Genomic DNA, 21,101 nt, shown 5'->3' with positions numbered 1-21,101 from the left:
TTTTTTTTTTTTTGCAGTACGCGGGCCTCTCGTTGTGGCCTCTCCCATTGTGGAGCACAGGCTCTGGACGCGCAGGCTCAGCGCCCATGGCTCACGGGCCCAGCCGCTCCGCAGCATGTGGGATCTTCCCGGACCGGGGCACGAACCCGTGTCCCCTGCATCGGCAGGTGGACTCTCAACCACTGCGCCACCAGGGAAACCCTATTGTTAGTATTCTTAGTAGTCTTCCAGGGACTTCCCTGGTGGTCCAGTGGGTAAGACTCCGTGCTCCCAATGCAGGGGACCTGGGTTGGGGGAACTAGATCCTGCGTGCATGCCGCAACTAAGAGTTCACATGCCACAACTAAAAAAAAAAAAAAAAAAAGCTCCCACATGCCACAACAAAGATCCCATGTGCAGCAAGTAAGACCCAGCACAGCCTAGATAAATAATCTTCCAGAATTTATATGAAAACATATATCCAGATAAATATTTTTTTCAGAATTCTCTTTACAAAAATGGGATCATATTATTCATTCTTTGTTACTTTTTTCATTTAACTATGTCCAGTGACCATACAGATCAGACTACTGAACTACCTCATTTTTAAATAACTGCATAGGATTCCATTATACTTTATGTAATCTATTTAACCGATCCCTAATTGTTGGACTTACAGGCTCTTCCCAGCTGCTGGCAATTATATAGAATGCTCTCTGTACATTTTCATTCACTTGTCTTTAAGTATTTACACAGGATGAATCCTGGAAGTAGAATTACTGGCCCTAAGGGAAGCCAGTTTTTAAAGATTTCAGAAAGACGGTACCCATTTATATTCCCATCAGCTACTTTCTCACACTCATCCAGTACGAGGTATCGATATTGTATCAGATACCTCTTTTGCATCCTCTCGGATCTTATTGGCTTCATCGGACCCTTGACAATATGCTCTAGTCCTGCCACCATGACAGCGACCAATTCCAGCTTCGCTGGGGCCCAACCAGGCAGCACCTGCTCCCACCTCCTGCCCCAGGCCCCTTGGATGCCACTTGGGTGTGAGATCCTGGGGACCCACTCAGCTCCCACACACCTACCCACAGGCTGAACCTTTGATGGTGGTATTTGGGAACTACAGGATAAATTCTTCTTCTGTCCTCCCCCAAGATGAAATCCCCAAAGAAGCAGTAGTTCATAAAATCTCTAGAAAAATGTAAGGTTGAGACATCAGTTAGCTTGTTACTAAGCAGCCTTACTGAGTTACTAATCCCAGTAATGCACCCTCATATCTGATTCATCCTTCTCCTTTGTCCTATTTCCCATTTCCCCTCCTCTGCCTCCTTGGGATAGCAATCCCCATAATAGTAGTAGAACAAAGCATGATACTTTCTGTGGGACCCGGGTCAAAATGTCCTTTTCCCATAGAATGAATATACCATAATTGAACCAACCGTGCAACCTTCAGTTTTGGTTTTTTTTTTTTTTTTTTTTTTTTTAATTTTTGGCTGCCTTGGGTCTTCGTTGCTGTGCGCAGGCTTTCTCTAGTTGCAGCGAGCTGGGGCTACTCTTTGTTGCAGTGCGTGAGCTTCTCACTGCGGTGGCTTCTCTTATTGCGGAGCACGGGCTCTAGGCGTGAGGGCTTCCGTAGTTGTGGCTCGCGGGCTCTAGAGCTCAGGCTCAGTAGTTGTGGCGCATGGGCTCAGTAGTTATGGTGCACGGGCTTAGTTGCTCCGTGGCAGGTGGGATCTTCTCGGACCAAGGCTCAAACCCGTGTCCCCTGCATTGGCAGGTGGATTCTTAACCACTGTGCCACCAGGGAAGCCCCTATAGTGCTTTTGAATAGCCAACGAAGCGAACTCATTACCCTTTTTCAAACACGTTACTATATATCCTTCCAGATGAACTTTAGATTCATTTTGCCAAGTTCTAAAATTTGGTATTTTGGTTTGGGATTTTCTTAAACGTATAGATTAATTTGAGATTAAATGATATCTTTGTAATACTGGGTCTCTTCTAAGAATTGAGTGGATCTCAGTTTGTTTAAATAAATCTTCTCTTATAGTCTCTTAAAATTTACTTCTAAATATTTTATATTTTTATTGCTACTATGAGATTTTTCTCCCTTGTATTCTAACAGACTATTGTTGTGATAAGTGAAAATTGCTGGGTTATATCTATATCTATATAGTAACCAGCCACTTTTCTAAATTCTCTTTTTCCCCCTCCAGCTTTATTGAGTTATAATTTATATACAATAAAATTCACCCATTTTGTATACGGTCTGATGAATTTTGGTGATTACATATAGAGTTATGCAACCAACCACCATCACAGTAACAGTATAGAACATTTTCATCTTTTTGGAAGTCTTCTTATGCCCCTTTGTAGATGATCCCAGCCCTGACCTCTGGCCCCAGGAAACACTAATCTGATTTGTTGTCACTAAAGTTTTGCCATTTCTAGAATTTCATATAAATGAAATCGTACAGTATGTAGTCTTTCATTTAGCATGATCTGCTGACTGGTATCCCAGTATATGGCTATATCCCAATTTATTTATCCATTTACCAGTTAACATTGGGGTTGTTTCTAGTTTTTGGCTGTTATAAATAATGCAGCTGTGGGTATCTACTTCTAAGTCTTTGTGTGGGCATATATATTATTTCTCCTGAGTAAATGCCTACGAGTGGGATTCTTTACCTAGAGTAGAAACTGCCAAACTGTTTTCCAAACTGGCTCTACCATTTTCCATTCCCACCAGCAATACTTGAGCATTCCAGTTGCTCCACATTCTCACCAGCATTTAGTGTCTTAGTCTGCTAGGGTTGATATAACAAAAATATCACCGACTGGGTGGCTTAAACAACAGACATTTATTTCTCATGTTCTTGAGACTTGGAAGTCCAGCCTCTACCCATATCCATGTGGGTTGAATATGGGTTGAATTGTGTCCCTACCAAAAAAACCCATGTTGGGGTCCTAACCCCCATGACCTCAGAATGTGGCCCTATTTAGAGATCTGGTCTTTACAGGTGTAATTAACTTAAAATGAAGTCATTAGGGAAAAAATGAGGTCATTAGCGTGGTTCCTCATCTAATAACGACTGGTGTCTTTATAAAAGGGGGAAATCTGGGGGCTTCCCTGGTGGCACAGTGGTTGCGAGTCTGCCTGCCGATGCAGGGGACACGGGTTTGTGCCCCGGTCTGGGAAGATCCCACATGACGCGGAGCGGCTGGGCCCGTGAGCCATGGCCACTGAGCCTGTGCATCCGGAGCCTGTGCTCCGCAACGGGAGAGGCCACAACAGTGAGAGGCCTGTGTACCGCAAAAATAAATAAATAAATAAAAAATAAAAGGGGGGAATTTGGATGTAGGGACATATACACGGGGAGGACACTATGTGAACATGAAGGCATAGATCAGAGTGATGCTTCTACAAGCCAAGGAATGCCAAAGTTTGCCGTCAAGCCCCTAGAAGGTATAGAAGGAGGGGCATGAAACAGAGTCTCCCTTGCAGCCCTTGGAAGAAACCAACCCTGCTGACACCTTCATCCTGGACATCCAGCCTCTGGAACTGTGAGACAATAAGTATTTGTGGTTTTAAGCCACCCAGTTTGTGGTACTTTTTTGTGACAGCCCAACCAAATTAATACACCATGTTTCCTGGTAACTTGAGTTCATTCATAATGTTGATTTGTTCTTGGCCTCTCCTGACCTCTCCTACATATTAATTTTCAGAATCTGGTTGGATTCATTCCCTGTTTCTGAATTTGTGTTGCAGAGAGTAAGAATTTCACGAGCCCAGCTCATCTGTGTCTGAGTGTAGCATTTTGGATAGGCTGCTTTGTAGGCCAGGCCCCAGCCTATGCATTGTCTTCCTCCTTGTCCCTTCTGATCCTCTGATCCAGTCACCTACAGCCAAAGGAGTGGCTGTCACAGTGTAGAACACGGTCCAGCCCATGGGAACTGGGGGTGGAGTCATGCTGGGCACTGCGTGCATCGTGACCCACACATCTAAAGGAGCACCCAGGGACTTCCTGGTGATCCAGTGGTTAAGACTCTGCACTTGCAATACAGGGGATGCGGGTTCAATCCCCAATCAAGGAACTAAGATCCCACATGTCCTGTGGCCAAAAGATATTAAGAAAATAAAATAAAGGAATGCCCAGGGGCTTCCCTGGTGGCGCAGTGGTTGAGAGTTCACCTGCCGATGCAGGGGACACAGGTTCGTGCCCCGGTCCAGGAAGATCCCACATGCCGCAGAGCGGCTGGGCCCGTGAGCCATGGCCGCTGAGCCTGCACGTCCAGAGCCTGTGCTCCGCAACGGGAGAGGCCACAACAGTGAGAGGCCCGCATACCAAAAAATAAAATAAAATAAAATAAAATAAAATAAAATAAAATAAAGGAATGCCCAGTACTGTGTGTGGAAAGTGAGAAAGCCGCCATAGTCAAGCAAGGGCCTTTAGAAGCCAAATAGGCCAGCCTCCCCCTTGTATAGGAATTTTACTGATAGTCCAGACAGATGTTGGGTCATCCACCCTTTGCTTGAAAACTTTGTCAGTGCCGTCTTTCCAAAATAGAATAGCTCTAGTTACAAGAAAATGTTTCCTTATGTTGAGCTAAAATTAGCCTCCTTATGACTTCTACTTCTAGGGTCCTACTTGTGCCCTCTTGTGTAACCCAAAGGGAAGTTGAATCTCGTGTCTATGAAACAGCTCCACTGTTTCTCACGACATGGTTTCCTGGTGCTTCTCTGTCCTGTCACTCACCCTCACACACGCCACAGGCTGCCTTTCAAGGGCGGTGCTGGTTACGCAGGGCTTTTACAGAGGAGGTCTGACTGTTATTCAAGAAGCCTGGGGCAGAGTGGGCAGGTGGGAAGAGTATGGGCTTTGGGGTCCAACGATGTGCTGGTGCAGCTGGCCCAGCCATTTCCCACCTGTGAAACCTTGGGCAGCACCCCTTTCCCTGCTGAAAACCCTTTCTGTCATGCGGAGGGGAAGGAAGGACTATATGTGCATTATGGCATATGTGTGCATTAAACGTGTGTGAGAAGTACAGGCTGAGGAGTCTGCAGAGCATGTACAGAAAAGTCAAGATTCTCACTACAGTGGTTTCCCCCTTTATTGCATAGTAAAAATGTACAACTAATTATTTCATAGTTTGCTAAGACTCGTATTTTGCATTAAACCCTTTTGGCAGCAAAGAGAAATGAAAAGCAAAATGTATGTTTACAAAAAAAAAAAAAAAAGGAGGGCTTCCCTGCTGGTGCAGTGGTTGAGAGTCTGCCTGCTGATGCAGGGGACACGGGTTCGTGCCCCGGTCCGGGAGGATCCCACATGCCGTGGAGCGGCTGGGCCCGTGAGCCGTGGCCACTGAGCCTGCGCGTCCGGAGCCTGTGCTCCGCAACCGGAGAGGCCACAGCAGTGAGAGGCCCGCGTACCACAAAAAAAAAAAAGTACGAAAGGACTTTTTTCTGTCTTGATTTCTTTATTGTGTTAATCCTTCAGGCTGCTATAACAAAATACCACAGACTGGGTGGCTTATAAACAACAGAAATTTATTTCTCACAGTTCTGGAGGCTGTAAGTCCGAGATCAGGACACCAGCATGGTCAGGTGAGAACCTGCTTCCTGGTTCATAGCTGGCACCTGGGTGGATGGGACTAGGGGTCCCTCAGGAGCCTCTTTTATAAGGCATTGATCCCATTCATGATGGTTCCATCCTCAAGGCTTAAGCACCTCCTAATACCATCATCTTTCGGGGGAATGATTTCAACATGAATTTGGGGGCCATGTCTATAAAGTATGGAAATAATATTTTCTTCAAATGGTTGTTATAGGATTAAATAACGCTTTGTAATTTAGGGCCGTGCTTCTCAAACTTGACTGTGCATAGTAATCACCTGGGGATCTTTTTATAATGTAGATTCTGACTCCATAGGTCTGGGATAGGGTCTGGGATTCTGCATTTGTCACAGGCTCCCAGGAGGTGCTCGTGCTGTGGTTTGTGGACCACATTTGAATAGCAAGGATGTAGGGCACTGGCACAGTGCCTGGCGTTTAGCAGAGTTCAGTAAATGTTAATTCTTCCTCTGTCCCTTTCGTGACCCCTCCTCGCCATACCCTTTAGTTGGATTAACTTTTAATTTTCATCCCATCCCTATGTAATAATGTGGTAATACACATGTCCAATTAAGATGAGCCTTGGAAGGTTTCAAATCTCTAAGAAGTAACAACTGCCTCAGCAGAGAAGCGTATATTCTTAAAACGGGAGAAATATTTTTTAAGTCCTAAATCAAACACTAAGCTGCTATGTTGTAGGAACAATGGGACTTGTGTGGCTGTATGATTCCTGAAGTACACAAAAGGGCCAGCATGGTCCATTGTTAATGTCAGGCGACAGCCCATCTGCTAGGACAGGTTCCGTCAAATGGAAGTCGTCATCTCATTAAGTGGATGACAGCTGGGCGGCATATATTTATGAAGTCACTAAAGCCTTGTCATTGAGGTACTGTAGGAGGCTGAAGCAGCTGATCCTTCCAGAAACAATGATGTATGCTGTTGCCATGATATGGAAAAATCAAGTCTGATTAGACTGAGATTTTGTGAGTCAGATCAGAAAATGCTAATAAATTTTGACAGGATTTATGTACTGATTCTATTCTTATTCCACTTTTTTCTCCTACTCTTAATGCATGTTGCACTGTTTTTCTGGTTCTTCATCCAAACGCACTTAAAAAAATCTTGCAAATATATTTAAGTATAAATTCAGCCTTTACAAATATAAACACAAATTACAAAACAGAAAATGTATGTTCTCTTTTGTTTCTATAAAGCCTTTTTGCTGCTAAATTTTTCTTTAAGGGTGAAATGAGTAAACTGAGCATTCTCTACAAAATGGTCATTGAATTATAGATAGTAGAAGCTTGCCCAACTCAAGCACTTTTTTTTTTTAATCTGACCTTTGACTTGTAGCTGTCTTAAAGTCTATAAAATCCGTTGTTAGGATTACATGTCTGGAATACCTTAAGTGAAAAATGAGACTGACCTCTGTTACTTAATTTATTTGCCATGATACATTTTAGCTTTTAAGCTGATTTTGTTGGCAACTTAATTAGATAGGTGTAGTTTGGTCACATTTTAGAACATCTAGTATGAACTTTCCTATGTTTTTTAAACCAAAATTCCTGATACACAGAACTTAAAAAATTTTTAAGTCAATAAACATTGTGGAATTTTCCTTATCACCCTCTAGGTTAACAGTAGAAAAACTAATGGCAGGGAGAAAGTATTTGTAGCTACATAATAACATATACATGAAAAATTTCTTGAAGGCTACTGTGGAGCTCAACAGTGGTATCTCAGGAGGATGAGATTGGGGGTCAGGAGAGAGACTTTGACCTTTCACTTTATAGCCTTTCGTAAATTTTTTTTAACTTTCAGCATGTATCCCTTTCATATTTTTTACTAGTTAAAATAGTAAATGTACACCACCAGAAGGGATGTCAGAAGAGTAAAGAAAAATCTGATGGAAAGTTAGCATGCCGTGGGTGTTGGGAGCACCGACATTGGGTCGGACAGGTGAGCTGTGACAGGAAAAGAGCCCTGATCAGCGTGATTTGTAAAGGCCCACTCTGCGCAGCTTCTCTGCAGACTTAACTGGACAACAAGAGAGAATTCTCTCAGCATGTCACCCAGAGCCGGACACCAGGGCTGGCATTGTGATGGCTGGTCGTTCACCAGAAGGGCATAGGTAATTTGAAAACGGAGTGTGAATAATGAGAGCTTTTTTCCCTTTCTTTCTTTGGTCATGACCATCGGCTCTCCTTACTTTTTATCCCTTTTGTGCAAGTGTCCGTGTGTCCGTGTACGTGTGTCTGTGTGTGTGTAGGACACTGTGGGGCTGGCAGAAGGTGAGCAGGTTTGCCCTGTGGTTTACTGAGGCTGGAGTAATCTGGAGACTCATAGCAGTGACTGTTGAAACACTGGTTTGTTTGATATTAAAGTGCATCCGAAGGGGAAAAGGATAGCGAACGGCTTACTTCTGTGCTGTGCGCGCTCTGCATGCAGTGTGCTGCGCCCCTCGTCTGGTTTCACCTCGGCTGTGCTAGCCCCGGCTGATCCAGACCCAACACCCAGGCTGCGTGGGGTCTAGAGGGGATCCTGGGAGAGCTGAGGCTCAGGCTGTGGAGTCCCAGGTACTCCTGACTGTGGTCCGGGGGCCCCACTTGTGTGTTAGAAGCGTAAAGGCCGAGGGCCTCTGGGACCACGGGGTCCTGAGTCAGGAGTCCAGAAACGCGAGGGGCAACAGTTCTTTTCTGACAAGGTGCTATATATCTTTTTTTGTTTTGTTTTTTTTTGTTTTTTTTGCGGTATGCGGGCCTCTCACGTAGCGGAGCACAGGCTCCGAATGCGCAGGCTCAGCGGCCATGGCTCACGGGCCCAGCCGCTCCGCGGCATGTGGGACCTTCCCCGACTGGGCCACGAACCCGTGTCCCCTGCATCGGCAGGCGGACTCTCAACCACTGCGCCACCAGGGAAGCCCCTATATATCTTTTTAAAATTCAGTTTTACTGTGAAAAATTTCAAACATTCACAAATGTGGAGAGAATAGTATAATGAATAGGTTTGGCGTTTTCAAATTTTGCTGCACTTGCTTTTTCTTCTTCTCCCTCCCTCCCCCTTTTTCTTTTGTTATTGCTCAAGTACTTTCAAGGGAATCCAGACCTCCTGTCATTTTGCTCCTACGTCCTGAGTAAGCCTATCTCTGAAAATTCACGTTGTGCTTCTTAGGGGACAGGCGTCTGCCTCTCAGACGATGGTAGGAATTACTACAATAATAGCACAGGAATTCTTGAAGACATCCTCACACCCAGCCAATCATTCAGGGGGTCTACCCTGGAGGTCGCCACGAGCTTGCTCTTCCCGGGGCTGACGAGCACTGGCAGGTGTAGGACGCACAGCCCGTTCCCACTGGAGAGGCTGGGGCTTAAACAGGCTCTGACCCCACAGTCCTCCATGGGGCCCGTCCCTCCACACCTGACCCTCTCCTGACAGGCACCCACACGGGCCGCTGCTCATCGACCTCACCAGTGAGGTCAGTGGAGCAAGTGCTGCACTCAGGGCTTCCAGTCAGTAAGAGGCACTCTGAAAAGGTGAAGATGGGGATCTAGTCTAACTCTGCTCATTCCTCTTTCATTCATATATCAGACATCTGTTGAGAGCTTTACTCTGTTCCTTTATGTTGATTAGGGAAGTGAAGCTCAGCGAGGTCGAGGTAACAGGGACTGTAAGAAATAAAACCTACTGTCCTTGTTTTTGCTCAAGCTCACCGAGCTCTCCAGCGCGCAGCACAGGGTTCTCACCCGTACACCGGTTCAAGCCCTGCGTCCCAGTTATAGCAACACCCTACCGACGGCCTTTGCTGCTTACCAAGCTCCTTTCATCTGATCCTTAAAATCTCCAGGTAGCGGTTGAGCTCAAACATGAATTTTAGTTCCGGTTGGCTAGTTCTTCACCATACACTATGATTAAAGACTTTTGGAGCTGATAATCTTCCAAGTTTATTCTGCAAGTTAATATAAACTTCGTGTTCCAGAGCCTAGAAATAATTTTAAGGGGGGAAGAAAACGTGCTTTATGGCTCATTTGATATAAAATGTGAATTCATGGGAGGAACTAAGTCTGTTTCCATTCTCTAGAATTCTACAGATAATTTTGGCCCTTGGCAAATAGCAACTAATGTTTCCAGTGACTTCCATCTCAGGCCTGTTTGGTTAGAAGAGATCTGTTTCAGAAGCCCCCAAAGAATCTTTAGGCTCATAAGAGCTGGTCTCATTCTGAAGCTGGACCGCTGCCTTGTGCCCCTGATTTGCTCAGTTTCGCATTGAGTCTACTACTGGTGGAGATTCAGCAGCAGATAATGGTGGGCTTGTGCTTGTCAATTTACGTTTCTCATGGTGAGTTCCTTACAGGATAAGATCAGACCAAGCCTAGAATCACAGAACCTTCCAGAGATGGAACATCAGTTCCCTGGAACCCTGATATTGACACCTTACCCCTTTTCACTTTGTTCTTTTCCTGGCTTTAAATTGAATGTCCTTCCTGTGGTGCAACATACCAGGACTTGATGGTGTAGGGAAGGGTTAGAAGCCCTTAGAGTTGTTTTGGGGGAAGAATCAAGTAGTTGCTAATGCTAACGGTACATGGCCTATGTTATGAAGGAAAGCCAACTGTGTGTGCATCTGTTCGGCGCCCTTTTTACATAAAGCACAAGGGCAGGGTTCCTGTGAAGACCCATTGCACCATCCAGGTCTACACTGACCCACCGGACCTGCCCCAAGCCTGTGGCCATCCTATTTCTCCTTTCACACAAGAGCATTTTCTCCATATAGTGAATGTTTTACCCAAAGACCTTTGAAAACCATGTGTCTGGACCCATTTCATCTCTGTTATAGCTAAGAAAAAACTGCAGACAGAGAAATTAGGAGACCCGGCCAATTCTACGTGATTCGAGGATAGCTGTACAAAGTTTGCACATTCAGCTTAGAATTGTCTGTTAAAGCTCACCATCCATGTATTCCAGGTAAATTTCATTAATCAACACCTGGTCCTGCAATTGAGCTTTGCTAGAAGGAGAAACGGACAGAAAAATAAACCATTATTGTGCAGTCTGGTAAGTGAGTGGTAGAATTGTGTCCGGGTAAAGAGGTAGCACAGTGGAGAGAAGTCACTGGGGTTTTAAAGACTGCAGAGGTGGGCTTCCCTGATGGTGCAGTGGTTAAGAATCCGCCTGCCAGTGCAGGTGACACGGCTTCAAGCCCTGGTCTGGGAAGATTCTACATGCCACAGAGCAACTAAGCCCGTGAGCCACAACTACTGAGCCTGCGCTCTAGAGCCCATGAGCCACAACTACTGAGCCCACGTGCCACAACTACTGAAGCCCACGCACCTAGAGCCCTTGCTCCGCAAGAAGAGAAGCCACCACAATGAGAAGCCCGCGCACTGCAGCGAAGAGTAGCCCCTGCTGGCCACAACTAGAGAAAAGCCCGCGCACAGCAACAAAGACCCAGTGCAGCCAAAAATAAATTAATAAATTAATAAATTAAAAATAAATAAATAAAGACTGCAGAGGAGTTTCTCAGGTGACAAGAGAGTAAAGGCACTCAAGATTCGCTGCAGACCCCTTGCTCCCCATGATGGCCTGGCAGATCTTGCCCTTTGATAGTGGCCCCCACTCTGCTGTGCCAAATGCTTTGACTTTAGCAGAATAATTGGTTAATCATGCCCATGGGGCAGCCTAGCCCATCAAGTTCAAGTACCAAGTGGTGATCTCTCCACTGAAAAACATTTATATTCTTAACAACAAATAAACAGTTAAAAAATGGGCAAAAGATTTGAACAGACATTTCTCCAAAGAATATAATACAAATGGCCAATAAGCCATAAGATCAGTAGTCATTAGGGAAATGCAAATCAAAACCACAATGAGATACCACTTTACACCCATTAGGATGTCCATTATAAAAAACAGCAACAGCAAAGGAAAATAATGAGTGTTGGCAGGGATGTGGAGAAATTTGGAACTCTGGTGTACTGCTGTTGGGAATGCAAAATGGTGCAGCCACTGTGGAAGCTAGCATGAGGGTTCCTCAAAAAGTAAAACAGGAACTTCCCTGGCAGTCCAGCGGTTAAGACTCCATGCTTCCGATGCAGGGGGCACGGGTTCGATCCCTGGTCGGGGAACTAAGATCCCAAATGCCGCGTGGCCAAAAAATAAATAAAATACATAAAAAATTAAAAAAAAATTTTTTTAAAGGTTAAATCAAAAAAAAAAAAGTAAAACATAGAATTACCATATGATACAGCAATTCCACTTCTACCTAAATACCCAAAGGAACTGAAACTAGGGACTCAAACGGATACTTGCACACCAGTATTCATAGCAGCTTATTCATGGTAGCCGAAAGGTAGAAACAACCTACCTAGATGTTCATCAGCAGATGAATAGATAAACAAAGTGTGGTGTATACATACAATAGAATATTATTCAGCCTGAAACAGACATGAAATTGTGACACATACTACAACATGGATGTACCTCGAGGATATTATCCTAAGTGAAATGTCAGACACAAAAGACAAATGAGGTACTTAGAGTAGTCAGAGTCCTAGAGGCAGAGATAGGGTGGTGGCCACCGGCGGCTGGGGGGGAAGACGGAGTGGGAAGTTATCGTTTAATGGGGACAGAGTTTCAGTTTGGGGAGATGAAGAAGTTCTGGAGATGGACAGTGGTGATGGCTGCACAACAGTGTGAATGTACTTAATATCTCTGAATTGAATACTTAAAATGGGGTAAAATGGTAAATTTTATGCTATGTATATTTTACCATGATTTTAAAAATCCATAATATTTACGTACTTTTTGGTGGGGGGAAAGCCAGGCACGTGTACTCTAGGTGGAAGAGCAGCTTGTACGCAGGCCCAGAGGCCCACCTCCTCCTGGAAGTCTTCCCTTACTGTCCCAGCCACTGCTCCCTCATCTCCCTCCAGTCGTTATTGAGCAGAATGTCAATGTAGCACAACTAGGTAACAAGCTGTCTGAGGCCAGGGCCCAGCTTACTCTAAAAAAAAAAGTCCTGACGATTTTCTTTAATGTTATTAATTAGTAATGTTACTCTTTCTTCCATGTCTCTCTTTCTACCTGTCTGGTTTTTTTAATAAATTTTTTTAGAAATAATTGACTTTACGGTCAATTTAGAGATTGACGTACAGTTGTTAAAAAATAACAGAGATCCCTTGTGCACTTTGTCCAGTTTCCTACAATGGTAATGTTTTTCAAAACTATAGTATAATATCACAACCAGGACACTGACATTGACAATCCACTGACCTTAATCAGATTTTCTTAGTTTTGCTTGCACTTATGTGTGTGTGTGTGTGTGTGTGTGCATGTGTGTGTGTGTGTTAAGTTCTACGCCATTGTACTGACCAGGTAGGCTCGTGTATTCAACCACAGCAGTCAGATACCGAACAGTTTTAACACCATGAAGATCCCTAGTGTTTTTCTTTTGTAACTACCTGCACTTCCCCTCCCTCCACCCCCTAACTTGAAAACCACTAATATGTCTTCCGTTTCTAAAATTTATCATTTCAAAAAGTGTTATATAAGTGGAATTATAGAGTACGTAACCTTTCGGGGTTGACTTTTTCACTCAGCATGATTCCCTGGAGATCCATCCAAGGTATTGAGTGTGTCAGTAGCTGGTTCTTTCTTATTGCTGGGGAGTAGTCCAAGGTATAAATGTACCATGGCCTATTTAACCATATACCTTTTGAAGTACATTTGGTTTTTAGCTATTACCAAAAAAGCTGCTGTCAACGTTTGTGTACATGTTTTTGTGTGAACATAAGTTTTTATTTTTCTGGGATAAATGCAATTGCTAGATCATATGGTAATTGCATGTTAGTTTTAAGAACCTGCCAAACTCAGGTTTTCCAGGGAGGCTGTTCCATTTTCATCCTACCAGAAATGTATGAGTGATCCATTTTCTCCACATCCTCATCAGCATTTGGTACTGCCACTATTTTTTATTTTAGACATTCTGACAGATAGATAATAATATCTCATTGTGGTTTATTTATTTATTTTTGGCTGTTTTGGGTCTTTGTTGCTGTGCGCAGGCTTTTTCTAGTTGCGGCGAGCAGGGGCTACTCTTCGTTGTGGTTGCTTCTCTTGTCGCGGAACACGGGCTCTAGGCGTGTGGGCTTCAGTAGTTGTGGCATGCAGACTCTGTAGATGTGGCTCGCGGGCTCTAGAGCGCAGGCTCAGTACTTGTGGCGCACAGGCTTAGTTGCTCCGCGGCATGTGGGATCTTCCCGGACCAGGGCTCAAACCTATATCCCCTGCATTGGCAGGCGGATTCTCAACCACTGCGCCACCAGGGAAGTCCTCTCGTTGTGGTTTTAATTGGCATTTCCCTGGTGGCTAACAATGTTGAACATCTTTTCATATGTTTATTTGCTACCTGTATATTCACTTTGGTGAAATGTCTCTTCATTTCTTTTGCCCATTTTCTGATTTAATTGGGTTTGTGTTTTGTTTTTTCTTTTAACTCATTCCCTCCACCCTTCCTTTTATTTCTTATTCTTTTAGTAAGCATTTATTATCATGTCCCATCTATCAGGCATCTGGAATACAGAAACAAAGGCAAAGACTTACCCGAAAGAACTGATGGTTTTGAGGAGGAGACAAATATGCAGGATTCTGTTCGGGAAAGACATCTACCTCCTATCAAGAGAATTAGTGAAGGCTTGTTTCCTGGAGGAGGTAACATCTGATCAGCATTTGGAGGGTAGATATGTTCATTATACTTTATATGCTATACTGCCTTTACACTTAGAGTAGTAATATAGTAAGAAATATATAGTGCCTTCTAAAAGCCCCACAGGGCACCTTTCTTTCTAAGTAATTCATTACGTGGACTTGTCATTAAATCAAGGTTAGCAGACACTGAACACAAAATATCACCCTGGGCTCTTGAGGGTTCTAAGACAGAGAAGACAACATCCCAGGCCCCCAAGATGTATGATCTAATGGGGACTGGAGATCCACCACCAGCAGACAGTTGATTACAGAAACACAAATTTAGTATCAAGGGAGAGTGAGAAATTAATTTTTACCAGGAAGTTTGGGAAGGTTTCTTGGAAAAAGGAGGGTTTGAGCTGGGATTTGAAAAAGGAGTAGAACTCCAACAGGTAGATGTAAAAGGGAACAAATTTGGTATACACTCCTGGGTTCCTGCCTGTTATAGATTCCAGGTTTCCATCTTGCTCTTACCCAGGGAATTGCTTCTGAGGAAAGATTCTAGACTGGATGTCTGTGTCCATGTTTGGCTCCAGTTGAAGAGGTTGCTAGTGGAAGTCACATCTAGTTTTAGGATGAGATCAACAATCTAATTTTGGGAAGTCCTTCATCTCACAAATAGATATCCTGAGGCCTAGAGAGGATCAAATTCAGTTCAGTCTTGTGGCCCCTACTGGCCAATCAGTGGATGTGTTTTGTCTAGAAAGTTCCCAGGTCATGCCAGGGAAGTGGTGTGGATTTCCTATGGCTCTGCTAAAAATAAAAAGATCAATTGGTGAAAATAAGGAGTTGCAGAGTGGATGGGGAGTACTTCTTGTTTAAAAACATTGTTTATCTCACATGTAATTTTTTAAAATCTCCTTTAAGGAATATAATTTTTACATATGCTCTGAAATAAACCACACTTACCAATTAAGTAACTTACAGAGTGTCAGGAAAAGAGAAGATAAACCAGCTTCAAAGCCTCTGTTCAGCAGAGATTGGAAAGGATAAGAAGCTGGAAGATGTATTAATGAGATGGGGAGAAAGTCAGGTTTCTTCTCTCAATTAGAGAAAAAGAAAGGCAGTTACAAACTGTAGCATAAACAAAAATATCTTATAACAAAGTCATGGCCCAGATATGAAGCAAACTAAAATGTAGAATAAAACGAATAAAATAAAATGTAGCCTGATTTTGAGAAATGTGTGAGTGTAAAAAAATATTCCATTTGCCACATTCTTCTTAAGTGACAAAAATACTGGATTTGTAGAGGAAGAAGTTGTGGCCCATTGCAGTGAACACTATTTACATAATCACCATATTGTAAATGCTGTTGATTGAATGGAAATGCAGTCAGTTTCAACAACATACAAGCAAAGTGGACACAGGTTGAGAGTTGGAAATGGGGAGGAGAGAGGGAGAGAGGATGGTGGGTGTTCTCATGCTTGTCTGATATCGTAAGAAGTCCAAATACTACACAACATTGATGAATGGGTAAGCTGAGGCTTTAAGTTTTACTTTTTTTTTTTTTTTGGCCGCACCATGTGCCTTGCAGGATCTTAGTTCTCTAACCAGGGACTGAACCCACATCCTCGGCAGTGAAAGCGAGGAGTCCTAACCACTGGACCGCCAGGGAATTCCCCAAAGTTTACTACATAAGTTACACATTTGGGTAACTAATAGAAGAATTAAAGAGAATTCATATAGAGACTTCCCTGGCAGTCCAGTGGGTAAGACTCCAAGCTCCCAATGCAGGGGGCCCGGGTTCAGTCCCTAGTCAGGGAACTAGATCCCACATGCCACAACTAAGAGTTCGCATGCCACAACTAAAGATCCTGCATGCCGCAACTAAGACCCGGCACAACCTAAATAAATAAATAAATATTTTTTTAAAAAAAGAGAATTCATACAGCTATTAAAGGGATTCAGAACATGCTACTCCAAAATATACCACTTTGGCATATTGATTATTTTGAACTGAAGGCAATTGAGAAACTGTAGGTGCAGGAAGGGCTCTCTGACCTCCCTCTTTCTACCTAAAATCAGGTCTTTGAACTTCCCATGAGAAAGTTGCCCTCCCTTTACCAGGAAGAAAAGAACATTCTTATCACTGGGGACTGGGCGTCAATGCTGAAATGGTCCTGTACAAATAAACCTACCAAAATAACCCTTGTCTTCCATTACTTTCTCCCCATGTATCTCCTAGTCACTTTCCCACAATTTACTGTCCTCAGCTCAAGCCCCTTTGTCTTGTCACATCCCTGCAGTTTATTGTTCTTTTGTGTAAAAAGGCATATAAGTTTTGGGGCCTAACAGCTTATTCAGGTCTTCATTTTCCCTTCAAAGACTCCCATGTACCTGTAAAAATATTAAATAAGATATGTATGCTTTTCTTTTTAATCTGTTTATGTCGGTTAATTCTTAGGCCAGCTACAGAACCTAAGAGGGTAGAAGGAAGTTTTTCCTCCCCTCCTATCAAAAATTGGAAGAAGGGAAGGGGAGGGGAAACTGTAAATTAGACTGTAATTTTTCAGGACGGGCTGTCAGTTGATAATGTCTAAAGAAATAGTAATATATTACATGTTATGAAAATAGTTGCCAGAACTACAGACAGAAGTGGTTAAGTGTGGTGCCTCTGGGAAGTTGTACTAGAAGTGACCTTAGGGATCAGGCAGAGACACAATTTTGATGTCACATAAGTGATTGTTTTGGTAAAAAGAAATGAGAAGGGTTGTATTGACCAGGAACAAAATTTGTTCAAAGTATAATTGCAGCTATTTCATTACCTTACATTTTAAATATAGCCTGTAAGCATTTCTCATTTTCCTAAATTTGCCCTTGTGCAGGAAAAAGAACTAGTTCAGCTCTGATATAGATATTTGAATGCCACTTTTGTTAAGAGAGATCTTGGATTTTTTTGAGGTGAGACAAAATGAAGTACTGTGAGGTACTTCTCAACGGTGTCAAATCCCTGGATTAATCCAGAGTTTAGCTTATTTAATATGCCGTTTAAGCTCTTTTCTCGTGCAAAATCTTCAACTTATTTTTTCCCCATCAGAGCACACCTCTGGTTTTATAATACCGATCATTGGAAACTGACATTTATTATATAAACATTCCCTTTGGACATATCCATTTCCAAGGTCAGGGAGCCAGGCTCCAGGAACCCAGGCACGCACACCGGGACTGTGTGGTGTGGGGCAGGGCTGGGGACGCTGGCCACACTGTGGTGCCATCCTGTGGTTGTGATGCTAAATTAGAGCATGTTTTTGTTTTCTACTCTCTAGGAAGGCCCTTTTGTCTACTTGTCTTTGGTAGGAAACATCACAGATTCTGATGCCTTGATCGCTTCATTGTGTAAGTAATTTAAAACGTTTGCATTTGCCATGTTTGAGGGATTAATTGCAAGTACGGCTGTCAATTAAATGAGTACCAGTACCCCATGCTGTATGATTCTATTTACATGAAATGTCCAGAATAGGCAAATCTATAGAGATAAATTATAGATTAGTGGTTGCCTGGGTGTGTGGGGAGGGGGCGGGATCATAGGCCAGAAATGGGGAGTGACTGATAATGGGTATAAGTTTCTTTTTTGGGGTAGAAACATTATAAAATTACATGATTTGTGGTGATTCAGATCTGAGAATATACTAAAACTTGTTGAATTATACACTTTAAACAGATTTAAAAAAACAAGTCTGGGCTTCCCTGGTGGCGCAGTGGTTGAGAATCTGCCTGCCAATGCAGGGGACACGGGTTCGAGCCCTGGTCTGGGAAGATCCCACATGCCACGGAGCAACTGGGCCCGTGAGCCACAGCTACTGAGCCTGCGCACCTGGAGCCTGTGCTCCGCAACAAGAGAGGCCGAGAGAGTGAGAGGCCTGCGCACCGCGATGAAGAGTGGCCCCCACTCACCGCAACTAGAGAAAGCCCTCCCACAGAAACGAAGACCCAACACAGCCAAAAGTAAATAAATAAATTTATAAAAACAAACAAAAAACAGGTCTGGCACGTGAATTATATCTCAATAAAGCTATAATTTCAAATTTTTGTTTTTATTTATTTAATTTATTTATTTTTGGCTACACTGGGTCTTTGTTGCTGTGTGTGGGCTTTCTCTAGTTGTGGCAAGCAGGTGCCACTCTTCATTGCGGTACGTGGGCTTCTAATGGCAGTGGCTTCTCTTGTCGCAGAGCATGGGCTCTAGGTGTGCGGGCTTCAGTAGTTGTGGGTCACGGGCTCAGTAGTTGTGGCTCATGGGCTCTAAAGCACAGGCTCAGTAGTTGTGGTGCACAGGCTTAGTTGCTCTGTAGCATGTGGGATCTTCCCCGACCAGGGCTCGAACCCGTGTCCCCCTGCATTGGCAGGCGGATTCTTAACCACTGCACCACCAGGGAAGCCCTATAATTTCCAATGTTTATCGTGAGTGCAGATTGAGGAGTTTGCAGTATTTAAACTGGGTGTTTTCCATATTTTTATTATTAACTTTCATATATATATATATATATATATATATATATATATATATATATGGTCTTGTAGATAATTTCCAGAAATCTTCCTGCTCTGCAGAGATGTTAACTAGTTTTCCGTATCTTCATCATGTTGCTGTAAATCAATCAACATTCAGTCAGTCAGTATCGACTACCTCCAGTGTGTCAGTACTGACACATAAATGAGCTGTGCAGCATCTGGGTTCTTTGCCACCATTATAGAGCTGCCTTGTGCAGGATAACTTCTTTCAGATATTGCATCTGAAAATCTGCATTGTTTATCTCATTTCTTCCACAATTCTGAAATCGTGTCCTCCAGCCAGGATCTGAACTCCTGTTCACCACTAGTGTTGTAAAACTCTTCTAGAGCATTGAGTCAGCTACAATTAGTGCTTCCCAAAGCAAAACACGTACTATCTTTGATGTCCATCAGGTCCTAGCCATGGTAGCTCAGGGCACCTGAGTGCCACATCTTGAGGCCACGTGCTCAGTTCCACGGGCTAAGGAAAATGCAGCTGTGCACCTTTTTGGTGAGTCTGCTGGATTAAACTGTGCTTGAGAATTGCTAGGGAAGTCTGGGGTTGAGGATTCCAGCTCAAGTCGCTGTCCTCCTACCCAGGCTGCCCTGCTCAGCGTCAGAGAAATCAAACAGCCCAGATTTGGCTCAGTCCCATGAAATGCAAATATCTAATTCGATCTTGATCAGTCATCTTCAGTCTACATTTTCACCTTTAAAAAAATGAAAACTCAGGCTTCCCTGGTGGCGTAGTGGTTAAGAATCCTCCTGCCAATGCAGGGAATGCGGGTTCGAGCCCTGGTCCGGGAGGATCCCACATGCTTCGGAGCAACTAAGCCCGTGTGCCACAACTACTGATCTTGCACTCTAGGGCCCACGAGCCACAACTACTGAGCCCATGTGCCACAACTACTGAAGCCCGCACACCGAGAACCCATGCTCCACAACAAGAGAAGCCACCTTAATGAGAGGCCTGCGCACCGCAACAAAGAGTAGCCCCCGCTCGCTGCAACTAAGAAGAAAGCCTGCATGCAGCAACGAAGACCCAACGCGGCCATAAATAAATAAATAAATAAATAAATAAATAAATAAAAATTTTTTTTTTAAAAGTGAAAACTTATTTAATGGAGGTACCCTTTATTAGTGTGAAAGTGAAAATCCAGTAGATAATGTCAAGTAGTGCTTCTTGGACTTTAAAGTACACAGATTGCTTGGGGTTCTTGTTAAAATGCAGATTCTAATTCAGAGTGTCTGGGGTAGGGCCTCCCAGATATTGATCTGTGGACTCCCCTTTGATTCAGCAGGATGTAGAACTTGTTAAAGATGGTAAGGAAGACTTTATTCAAGAGGGACTATGGCAATGGGAGAGAGATTGGGCTCAACTAAATACAAGGACAGGTGGAGACTCATAGGCAAGGAGCAGGGTTGGGGTCAGTGGATGGAAAATTACTGAGAAGAAGCATCAAGGCTGTGAGACTCTTGATAGACTGACTCAACAGGATCCTTGCTGAAGACAGGTCAGGGTATTAAGATATAGAGGGTGGGAGATGAGGAATTTGATCAGATACCAAGATTATCTACACTCCCATGTTCATAGCAGCAGTATCTACAATAGCCAAGACATGGAAACAACCTATGTGTCCATTGACAGATGAGTGGATAAATAAGTTGTGGTGTATATATACAATGGAATATTATTCAGCCATAAAAAGAAGGAAATCCTGCCATTTGTGACAACATGGATGGACCTTGCAGACATTATGCTAAGTGAAATAAGCTAGACAGAAAAAACCAAAAACTGTAATATCTCATATGTGGAATCTAAAAAACAAACAAACAACCCAAACTCATAGAAAAAGAGATCAGATTTGTGGTTACCAGAGGCGAGGACTGTGGAGTGGGGGAATTGGATGAAGATGTTCTAAAGGTTCAAACTTCTGGACTTCCCTGGTGGCACAGTGGTTAAAAATCTGCCTGCCAGTGCAGGGGACACAGGTTCGAGCCCTGGTCTGGAAAGATCCCACATGCTGCAGAGCAACTAAGCCCGCGAGCCACGACTACTGAAGCCCACATGCCTAGAGCCTGTGCTCCACAACAAAAGAAGCCACCGCAATGAGAAGCCCACGTACCGCAATGAGAAGCCCACGTACCACAATGGAGAGTAGCCCCCGCTCGCCACAACTAGAGAAAGCCCGCGCACAGCAACGAAGCCAAAAATAAATAAATTTATTTTTTTAAAAAAGGTACAAACTTCTAGTTCTATGATAAATA

The 21,101-nt window shown here is 43.5% G+C and overlaps 1 protein-coding gene across 2 annotated transcripts in view; it reads left to right on the top strand.

Moving 5' to 3' along the window:
• The window catches only part of EBPL (EBP like), a gene marked incomplete at its 3' end in the record, with an annotated part of 43,179 nt that overhangs the window by 15,908 nt on the left and 6,170 nt on the right, over nucleotides 1-21,101 (top strand). Inside the window, exons 2-3 of one of the 2 annotated variants that reach the window (XM_079721558.1) lie at nucleotides 14,163-14,305; nucleotides 17,609-17,678. In XM_079721558.1, the coding sequence (XP_079577684.1) occupies nucleotides 14,210-14,305; nucleotides 17,609-17,678 (166 nt within the window). In that variant the 5' untranslated portion in view covers nucleotides 14,163-14,209. The remainder of the gene's footprint in view (nucleotides 1-14,162; nucleotides 14,306-17,608; nucleotides 17,679-21,101) is intronic. The other variant, XM_079721559.1, reaches the window with a different exon arrangement.

The sequence above is a fragment of the Hyperoodon ampullatus genome (genome assembly GCF_949752795.1).
Source record: "Hyperoodon ampullatus genome assembly, chromosome: 16".
NCBI classification, from domain to species: Eukaryota; Metazoa; Chordata; class Mammalia; order Artiodactyla; family Ziphiidae; genus Hyperoodon; species Hyperoodon ampullatus.
Note: the sequence above shows the minus strand (reverse complement) of the source record. Positions and strands in the feature narration are given on the sequence as shown.